This window comes from Cyprinodon tularosa, unplaced genomic scaffold (assembly GCF_016077235.1).
Source record: "Cyprinodon tularosa strain WSP-4 unplaced genomic scaffold, ASM1607723v1 ctg90, whole genome shotgun sequence".
Classification (NCBI taxonomy): domain Eukaryota; kingdom Metazoa; phylum Chordata; class Actinopteri; order Cyprinodontiformes; family Cyprinodontidae; genus Cyprinodon; species Cyprinodon tularosa.
In genome coordinates, this window is record NW_024039674.1 from 3,507,332 (window position 1) to 3,517,881 (window position 10,550).

The following is a 10,550-nucleotide window of genomic DNA, read 5'->3' on the forward strand; positions in this document are numbered from 1 at the left end:
CAGGAAACATCTTCAAATTCTTCATTGACAGGGTGTGTGGGTAGGGGCGTGTGTGTTTGTGTGTTTATGAAGGGGTGGGGGGTTAAGCCCATTGGTAAACAGGAAGGTTGAAACAGTCAAATCAGGTAATCACTGAGTGCAGCCATGTGGCAAGAAAAGAGATTGGCACACACACGATTATCTGCTGTCATCTTATCTGATTTCTATAAAAACTAACATCTGTGTGTTTCTGCTGCATTCCTGTCCTCCATAAATATCCAACTAACCCATCTCCAGCCTGCGTCTCTGACCCCAGACAGATGAACTGCGTGAGCAAAAGGTCCCATCCACTTCTGAAGAAAAATAAATCAGACTAAGAATAACCTGAAGGGAATAAAAAAGTAAATTACCGAACAGTTAGAACCCTTGTTCTAATTGAAAATTAGGTGATTGTATTGTCCAAACATCAGTGATCTAATAGATTTTGAGGTAAAGGAAGAAAAGTGATGCCTAAATTCAGTTTCTGAGCTGAAAACAAATATCTAGGTTTAGATGAATTAAAGCGTTGGGGTCAGGGTTTTCTCTGCCTTCTTCTGGTCTTGAACGTTCAGAATCCAGCCAACATCTGAGGTCCTGGTGGAAACATCAGGAGCAGCCCTTAAGAACATCCATGTGGTCTTCAACAAGAGTTCATTGTTCCTTAAAAGAAAAGTCAGACTGGGTGTGCTGTTCCTCTAGGACAGGACAGAGTCAAACGCAGAGCTGAGGTCATATTGGGTTTTCTAACTTCAGTCATTCACAGACTTCTTTACCCTGAGTTTGGTTCCACAAAAGTTTTTTTCATGGTGCCAGAAATTCTTGTACTACTTCCTGAGAAGATGTAACATTTGAGTTCTCAGTAGCGATCAGAACCAGGCTTTTCCTGCATAGTTTCTGGAACAGCTGCTTATGAGCCACATGTTTCTAGAAACAGGTGGTTCTGAATATTATATGGCTGCTTCCAATGGAATAGACGTCTTGGATAAGATGGTTCTGTATCCCATTAGATAAACCTTCTAAGAACACACTGCTATTTGAAAGAAGGGAACTGGAAAATATGGTTTCAGATGATAAAGTTCAGGAAAATTTAGCTTGAATGATATTTCTTGAATGTGCCTCTGGATAAAGGGTCCAAAGCCTGTCACTGATTGGACTTTTGGAAGAGAGTCAATGTGCAGAAAGGTGTAGGGCTGGGTACCGAACATCGGTTCTTTTATGGTACCGACCAAAATGCTTTCGGTTCTACAGAATATCGAAACATGCCTTGTCTTTCGGTGCCAAGTTTCGGGGATTGGCTGTAACACTAAACGTGATTGCGTCATCCAGGAGAAATACATAGGTGGTCACGCCTACAGCCAGGGTTCATGTGTATCTGTTGTGAACTGGTTGCGAGGATAGTGGAACCCCTTTAAAATGCCCCCCATGTCAAAAGTGTGGCTTCACTTTATTAAGACTGATGCCAATAGTGCGCAATGCAATACATTGTGCACAGAAACAATTTAAGAGCAGAAAGTTGATCGGTGTTTGACTGCAAGAACAGCGGACCGCAGCCAGCGCGACCATCCTCCTCTCAGCAGCCCGTTGGCAGTGCAAAGCCAGAGCGGAGTGAATCATGCTGCTTTCACACCGGACGCAGCAGGAGCAGCAAAATCGCGTCTGCTGCTTCGTTTTTGCTGCTTGTACCAGTTTCTGACGCGCGGCTGAAGCAGCTTTGCTGCTCTGGCTGCACGGTCGAAAAGTGGCTCTGACGCCCGTTGGGCGGAGCTACTCTATCCTTTATTTGCCTGGCAGCTATATTTGCTGTGATCAGTGGGGATAAAGTAATTTATTATGTTTTTAGGTTGGAAAATCCCCCTGAAAACTTAATCAGTGCAGTCAGTTCATCCAGATTACCATCCTGCCTTCTAATATTATTTCTGTCGGAGCCGCTCAGACCCCACATACCAGCGGTGCGCTGTCAGTAGGATCCCATTCAACAGGCTTGTTTGTCTCCTGAGAAAGCAGACATGGTAATTTTTCTAAACAAAAACTGCTAAGTAAAAAGGTCCTCACAATGTAACAGTGAATATTAGACACTGACTTGTTCGCAACTGTTCTTCACTGAAAAACATTTTTTTATGTGAGAGGAAAAATGTAAATGGAAAAATCAGAGCTTAAAATAAAACTCAAGATTTATACTTTATTATGTTGTGTAATTTTCTTTTTCTTCAAATTGATATTACAAAACTGGTATCGAAAAAAGTATCGCTCAGAAAACGGTATCGAAGTGAAGGTATCGGTATTGGTACCGGCACCGAAAATTTTCGAACGATACCCAGCCCTAGAAAGGTGATGCAGATACAAATATTGTTGAACATATGATATTTGAAGATTGAGTTCTGTTTCAGATTACATTAAAACAGATGGTTCTGAAACACTTGGTTTTGGATCAGAGAGTCTGGTTGATGGTTCTGGATATGGTGATAATGAAACCAATGCTTTTGACAAAAAAAAGGGAATCTGATGGCATTGGAGCATGTAGTTGTAAGAACTACAGGTGGTTCTGGAGCATGTTCTGGAGCAGAACTAGACAAGACAATTCTGAATTATATTTCTGGAACATAATGTGGAGCAGAAGTTGGTGGAACTAATTGTTCTGGAGGCAGGGACATCACTGTGAAACCAGTTGGGTTTTAAACTTGAAGATGGGGCTGCTGTGGTTTAAGGTGAACTTGATTCAAAACAGAAGTTTTAGCTACTTGACTGGTTATTGTTTGATTAATTTAGACTTTTATTGTGATTTGATTATTTCTCCTGTTAGGTTGACTGGAGTTTATTCCCTTCTGCTTAAACTAAAGGATCTGTGTGTGTGTATGTATGTGTGTGTGTTAGATGAATAATTGGATTTCTCCTCAGTGATGACAAGCTATAAGCTTTATCTCTGTGCTAGTCCTGGTAATGTGTGTGTGAGAGATGCTTGTCATCTCGCAGCATAACTATGAAACACTTGTAATAATAAGGCCTCCATTTGTCTCCATAAACACTGCCTCTGGGTGCGTGTGTGTTGGTGGGATGAAGATAAAGCTCTTCCCTCGCTGCGATACTTGAACATCTCTGCATAAACGAGCAGATGAGAGACAATCTGAAGCTGAGGGCTTCTTCACAGGAAACCACTTTCTTCTCTGTGTGTGATACGCCTCCCTCCCTTCCCTCCAACACACCTGATCACACTCACTCAATCAGCCTGAGCTTTCAAACAGTTCTTTTTTATCCAAGGAACAATAGGAACATCTAACAATATCAAAGTGAGGTGCCCAAAGTGAGGGATGAAATTGAACAAAAAGAAAAGAATGGACAAAAACAGAATAAGGAGGACAAAGACAGAGGAAAGGAAAATAGTACAACGAAAGAATGATATGGATGGATGGATGGATGGATGGATGGATGGATGGATGGATGGATGGATGGATGGATGGATGGATGGATGGATGGATGGATGGAGGGATGGGTGGGTGGGTGGGTTGGGGGGGTTAATTGAAAAACCTCTTGAAGGAGTTTGTAATGAAAAGCAGCGGATTAGCTTGGAGAGTGTTTAATTAAGATAAAGACTAAATGAAGCATTGTTCTCCTGCTGCCTGATTACTCGCTCTAAACCCCCCCAAACACACTTACACATACACATCCACACACACACACTTGCTAACAGAGTGGGTCAGATATGTGCTCTCCAGGAACTCGTTAAAGTGAAGTGGATCAGCTTCAGAAACACGCTGAGTCTATGTCAGACAATGTGTTGCAATGTGTGGCCTTAAACCTGAAGCCCTGTTTGAACTTGTTGATCAGCTAAAAAGTAAACAACAAGGAGTAATGTCGAGTAAAAGCTGATGTTTTATTAATAAAAATTCTAATTTAGACCATTCCTCATCATATCCCTTAGTATAGATGATCCTCGAGGCTTCTCTTGTCCATCAGGTCCCTGTACAAGTGGGGCAAAACTTTGGTCCACATTGCCAACATTAAGTCAGACCTGTTACTGGTGCATGTTGAGTTGAGGCAGGACTGTCCTCTTTCAATGGTTCTATTTCTAGGCACAGCTAAAGGCTGCAGTTGTTCTGGTTTTGGCCCATTGGCTTTCCTCCAGCTCTTAGGAAAGCCAATGCTGGGGGAGGTCTGAGGCCATGGTTCTCGACTGGACAAAGGTGGCTTTTCGCCTTCAGATGCAAAGGAAAGTTCCTGCCTCAACTAGAGGAGTTAAAGTGTCTTGGAGTCCTGTTCATGGATGAGAAGATAATACCACGGTAGATTGATAGACTTATTAATGCAGCTGCTGCTATGATATGGTTTTCACTGGTCTGTAGTGAAGCGAGAGCTAAACAAAAAGGCAAAGCTCTCGATTCACCGGTCAGTCTATGTTCCTACCCTCAACCATCGTCCTGAAGTCTGATCATGTATGACAGAACAAGATCTTGGATACAAGCGGCTGCTTCTCCTCCACATCGAGAGGAGTCAACTGAGGTGGCTTAGACAACCTTTTTGTCCTGGAACCCTCTTTGGGGAGGGGTTCAGGGCATGTCCCATTGAGAGGAAGCCCAGGACAGCTGCAGGGAATGTAGCACTCGGATGGCCTGGAAGCACTTTGGGCTTCCCTCAGCGAGCTGGAGAAGGTGCCTGGGGAGAGGGAAGTTTGGGAGTCTCTGCTGAGACTGCTGCCCCGACGACCCAGTAATAGGATGACGAAGAGTATGACATTGAATATGAGCGAGAATGCCGACTCTGTCACATCTTTGAAGTGGTTAAAATTTTCTGCTCTAACTGATATTGTTTTGTTTACGGAGTACAAACCACAACCTTTCCTTGTCACCTATGATGTCTTTCCAAAGCACTCTGTTCTTTTTCATCTATCAACTTCTGTGTTGCCAATTTTTAAGCAATCTTGGAACTATATTTTACTGCTGTCCAAATGACACCCAACCTTTTCTTCTACCATCCATCTACCATCTATTTTTCCCATAAAAGTGCCAGTTATTTCTTTACTTTTATTTAAGTTTTTTTTTTTTTCTTATTGCTTAAATTTTTGTTGTGGTCGCTGTCTTTGGTAGACTTGAAATACCTCCTCCAATAAAATCTATTATTATCAATTTTATTTTTTTCATAAGCCTGAAACCTAATATAACAAAAATGATAATCTGCTTCCCAATAAGCAGTTAACTTTAATCCACCCCCCTTTTCTTACAGGAGGTGCTGTTGAAGAGAGCTGCTGACCTGGTGGAGGCACTTTATGGGATGCCTCACAACAACCAGGTAAGCTTTAGACCTTTACATTCACTTAAGCTGGTCAGGTTCACTGCAAAAACTGAAGCTGCAGAAATTAGTTCAGATTGGGAATTATCTCTTTGGTTTTGGATCTTCAATAAATTGACTACAGTATGAAGCCTCGTAAAGATGTCAATTAATAACACCCATAATTCATGAAAATATTAGAGATTATTTGGGTACCATGGATTGTTTATTTATGCTTAATTAGGTTTCTTTTAACTGTCAACCCCGCTTTTTTCTACATCAGAATTATGTCCACTGACCTGTGCTGAAAACGTATAGTGTGGGGCCAATGTATAGGTCTGTTCTGAAATGGACCCCATTCTGCACATAGATCCAAAAGCAATCATCTAAGGGGATTGATCAGCTGATAAAGCAGTCATCATTCTGGGTCAAGAAACTGTGGTAATCCGTGATAATGCTAAAAATAGTTACAGCATCTATCATGCACAATTACTCTGGTGCAGAGCTTCTCAAGAATAGGCTCTTGAGCAATACACTGCTATCTAGTGGCCGGGAGATAAAGCGTTAAAACGAAGACAATGAAATAGATGTTTGCCTACAAATATTTTTTACTTTAAGATCCATCCCGCCATATTGTAAATCAATACTAATACTGTCAAATCAATATATATATTTTTTACACTACTATTAGTTACTACATGTCTAAACTCATGGACTGAAAGTAAACTCTGATCTAAGATAAGATAAGATAGACTTTATTGATCTCATAGTGGAAATATTCACTTGTCACATCGGTTCAATGGTCAAAAGAAGGTGCTAAAAGAAGGAAAAGGTGCATAGGGTATATACAGTGCGTTCACATATATACAGTGGATGGAGAGAAAAAAAGAAATAAGGCAGAGATCTGGGGTTTAACTTTGAATGGTATGGTCCACAAGCCTCCTTGACAGTCTGGTGTCCCTACAGGAAATCATCCTTAAACGAGCTGCAGATATAGCTGAAGCTCTCTACAGTGTCCCAAGGAACCACAACCAGATCCCCTCCTTAGGAAACTCTGCTTCACATGGAATGATGGGAGTAAACTCCTTCAGCGGACAGGTGGCAGTAAACGTCTCTGAGACGACACAAGGTACAAGAAGAAATACCAATTCTTTACCAAAGTAACTTGGTGAGCAACGGTCCATTTGAGGATCTGTTCTGATCCTTAAATCATCACAAACATGCAGGTGTTTTAATGTTATCAGCTGGTAGGGAAAATGTTGAAGAATCTAAAACCTGATAAGTTCTCCTAGGAGGTTTTTTTTTTTTTTGGTTCCAGGTCCAGCAGCCATTCAGCTAACCCTCTGGGACCAGGGTTTCCTTTCCAAATTCTGTCATATGACCAGCAATCTTTTCTTCTTTTAGTCGGCTACAATCGAAACACAAGCAGCGTGTCACCACGTGGGTATGTCCCAAGCTCCACCCCCCAGCAAAGTAACTATGGCAACACTGTCAGTAGCAGCATGAATGGTTATGGCAATGCTGGCATGCCCAACCTGGGTGTGGCAACGTCTCCGGGTTTTCTGAATGGTTCGTCAGCCAACTCGCCCTACGGCAGTAAGTATCAAGGTAAATATCAGAAACGCCTCAGCTGCTAAAATAGCTACAACCATACCAGTAGTACTGCTGCTGTTAGTACTACTGATGTTGTGAACTGGTGAAATTGGTGTTTAACTATTTTGAGTATGTGTCTTCCAGTTGTTCCCTCCAGTCCCACCATGGCCGTGTCTAACTGTAACTCTTCTCATGGAGTTTTCTCCTTCTCGGCTGCCGTCAAACAAAAGAGCGCCTTTGCTCCCGTTGTTCGACCATCGGCCTCACCTCCTCCTCCTCCCAACTGTTCAGGCGGCAACGCCAATGGGCTACAAGGTGAGGCCCCGCCTCCTTTACCCTTCCTCCATTCTACCCCCCCGTTCCCTCAGCTTTACTCTCTTCCACCTGCAGGTTTTTAAAGCAACTCTTTTGGTTCCTTGTTTATTTGTTGCCTTTAATTCATTTTAAACAGGATGAAAAGAACATTTTCCCAAACTGATGGATAAAATAGGTTATTTTTGGTATTATGCTCTATTTTTGAAAACCGATTATTTCCAAGAAAAGTCTGGATGACTTTAAACAACTGATGAAATTAGCATATTTTCAACCCAATCTTTGATTTTCAACAAAGCAGTCATTTCTGATTCAGCATAACCAGGGAAATAAAAAGCTTTTGACCTTACGTAGAGAATACTTTCTGAAATGTTGTATGCTCTGCTTTTGTTCTGAATGAATCAAAGATCTGTGATGGTTTCCTCTGTAAACAGTCTGTGGTTGAGATGAGTCCTGTAAGAGCTACATGAGAGTGACAGGCCCACCCATGTTTTATTCACTAGGAGTCACAGATACATCGTTTGAACACACTGAACACACACACACATTGAACAGACAGTGTTCAGTCAGTGTGTGATGTCAGTAGTTCTGACAGAGAGGTTTGTCCACTCTTAAATATTCATGCTGCTCTCAGCTTCCACAAAGGCCACAGAGTCTGTTCAGTGTGTGTGTGGATCCATGTGCAGCTGTGCAGCATCAGCTCTCTGAATGAAGCCAGCTTAAATAGTAGTGATAACTACAGCACAAGGGAAATTTATTGCAATTATTTGTTTGCTGTAGAAATATGAGTTGAAATTGATTGGAGCTGCAAGAGTAACAGCAAACAAAAGAGCTGTAGCACTGAGGGAAGGTGGGCATAATATCATGGGGGGCTGATAATAAGGAATAAATGTTGTTAATCTTTAACTGTTGCCTTTCTGATGAGTAAGCAAGACTGAGATGTTTGTTTTTCTTCTTCTTCCTCTGCAGCCATGTCAGGCCTCGTAGTTCCTCCTATGTAGAAAACGTCTCTCCTTCTTCACCTCCGTCCTTCCCTTCAGCCCCAAGCAACAATGACCTCAGAGGCGAGGGGGGGGACATGTGGTCTCTAGAGGCAGGTCCTCAGGCAGCTGCTGACCAACCAGAGAGTTTATCGGGTCTGTGATTTGACCTAGAAGTTTAAGAAAAGGACTTCTTGTACAGCAGTTTTCTGCAGGTGCATCACCTTCTCTTCTGGTTCTAATGTCTAGTCTCTGTTTGTATAAATCTGCAATTTCACACCTGGGACAGGAAATTACTTCCTGTAAAAAAGCAAAAAGCTCAAAGATTAAGAGAAAAACCTGCTGATTTTATCTTACGTTACCAGGTGTTACCTGTGTGATGCCACAGAGTGCTGGTAAAGGAAACATTGACAGATATCATTCTGAAGTCTCACAGAGCCCATCCTGATTTCCATTTCTTTTAGCTTTTTCAGGAAGAAATTTTAACAGTTTTTATGATCACCTGGTTGTGAACAAATGGGTCATGCACAGTTGTCAAATAAAAACAGAAACATATGATTTACTTATTGCTTTCTATTTTAACTTAAACTCAAAGTTGTTAAAGCACAGTTGAAATACAATGCATAAGCCACACCCTCTAATCATTTTAGCTTAGCCAACCCTCTGTCCGGTTTTTAATGCTTACACTGTAAAGATGAACCCTTTCTAAAGCGTTATTGTAGCCATTTTTCTTCATGTCTGGTCTCGGCCTAAGCCCCTCCTATTGTTCCACACCCAATCACTTAAGCCCCGCCCTGTGTCTTTGTGTGGGTTTTGTGAATTTTGCCAAAATTGTAGCTAACTGAATACTTCTTTGTCACTACTGTGATTGATGACACACCCCCTCTTTCACTGTGGTGACCTGTTTTTGTATCATACAAAATCTAAATATTTATATCTATATGATTTTTCGTATTGATGGATGTTGTCATATGGTCTCCAGACATGTGTGTGCATGTGTTGTTGCCACACCCACCAACAGCCATTGTTTTATATCACGTATTTATATCTGTCGATCCAGGCGGCTGTCCAATCAGCAGCTCCTGTCTGTTTTTAATGTGAACCATGTTGTAACTTCTCCACAGTGAATAAACTCAGCAGGTCGCTCTGATGGACTCTGTTGCCTTTTTTACTGCCTCACTATGTCAATCTGATAGGATTTGTCTTATCCTGTAAAAGCAAAGGTGTGGAGAGCCTGGTTGGATCTATCTGGTGGGTTAAGAGAAGACTGTATTTAAGCTTTAACCTCTCAAAACTGTTTTAAAGGGTTTAAAAGTAATAACTCAGAATGTATAAAAATTATACCGGTAAAATGTTTACCAATAAAGACATGTAAGACATCATTGGAAAGCTTATATTATCCACAATTCAACCACCAAGTTCATTTTATGGACACAGAGAGCACCAAAGCACAATTAACACAGATATAACGGCACGTCAAAGGGTAAACATGACAAAGCAGCCACAACAAGCAAGAATGTCTTTATTACTGCTGTTCTAAAATTTCGAGAATAAAAATATGTTTGAACTGATGCAGCTTGGGCTGTGTTTTCCTCACCCAATTTTCACGTATATATTCCGAAACGAAAAGGTGTTAGCTTACAAATAATGTATCACACTTAATTTGGGCTTACAGTTTCTAAGTTATTTACTTTTCCATTTGGGTATGCAGAATAGATGAGAATTTCCCAAAATGAGGTGGATGTTAATGGAATTTTCCTTGCCAGGGATCAAGGGTTTTATATGGAGGATCTAAAGTGGGTCCAGAATATGTAGAAAGCTCGTCTTTTGGCAGTGTCCTTGAAGGATATCAGCCTACAGTATGAAAACACTTTTACCAGTCAAGCATCATTATTCAATAGGCTATCCATGTTTTCATGGCTGTGAGACAAAACATAATCATCCACTCTCTGTGACATCGCTGAAAAACAATAAGTTATTTTCTTTGAGGTTTACCGCACTGATCTCTATGTATTCACTGGATAGCCAATTGGCCGTTGTAGGTACATGTTGCTGTAAAATCACAAGCCGCCACATTTGTACTCCCTTGTTAGACTGGTTGGAATGTAAACAACACGTGCACTACAGTATCGAATAACAAGAATTTTCTCATTTTCAGTCGGGCTTAAGACTTTTAAAATATAGATAGATTCGTCATTTTGACACACATTTGCTGCTTCATAGCATTTGTAGATTACTGTCAATTATGGTAAAAAAATATGCACATCATATTTCATATTCAGTATGACATCTATAAATAATGTGATATAACATATTATGCTCAACAAAATGTGTGTGTTAATGAAGCATAATAATACTGTACTTAGATATTAAGAATATTACACACAC

General features: G+C 41.0%; 1 protein-coding gene across 4 annotated transcripts in view; it reads left to right on the forward strand.

Annotated features, from left to right (window-relative positions):
* Window positions 1-9,316, forward strand: part of LOC119776000 (transcription factor COE3-like) — a 54,813-nt gene extending 45,497 nt beyond the window's left edge. For 2 of the 4 annotated variants that reach the window (XM_038274191.1, XM_038274192.1), the window contains exons 12-16: window positions 5,233-5,298; window positions 6,244-6,406; window positions 6,682-6,873; window positions 7,015-7,185; window positions 8,152-9,316. In XM_038274191.1, coding sequence (XP_038130119.1) covers window positions 5,233-5,298; window positions 6,244-6,406; window positions 6,682-6,873; window positions 7,015-7,185; window positions 8,152-8,183 — 624 coding nt within the window. In that variant the 3' untranslated portion in view covers window positions 8,184-9,316. Of the gene's footprint in view, window positions 1-5,232; window positions 5,299-6,243; window positions 6,407-6,681; window positions 6,886-7,014; window positions 7,186-8,151 lie in introns of all 4 variants that reach the window. The other 2 variants (XM_038274188.1, XM_038274189.1) reach the window with 1 other exon arrangement.
* Window positions 9,317-10,550: the final 1,234 nt, after the last annotated feature.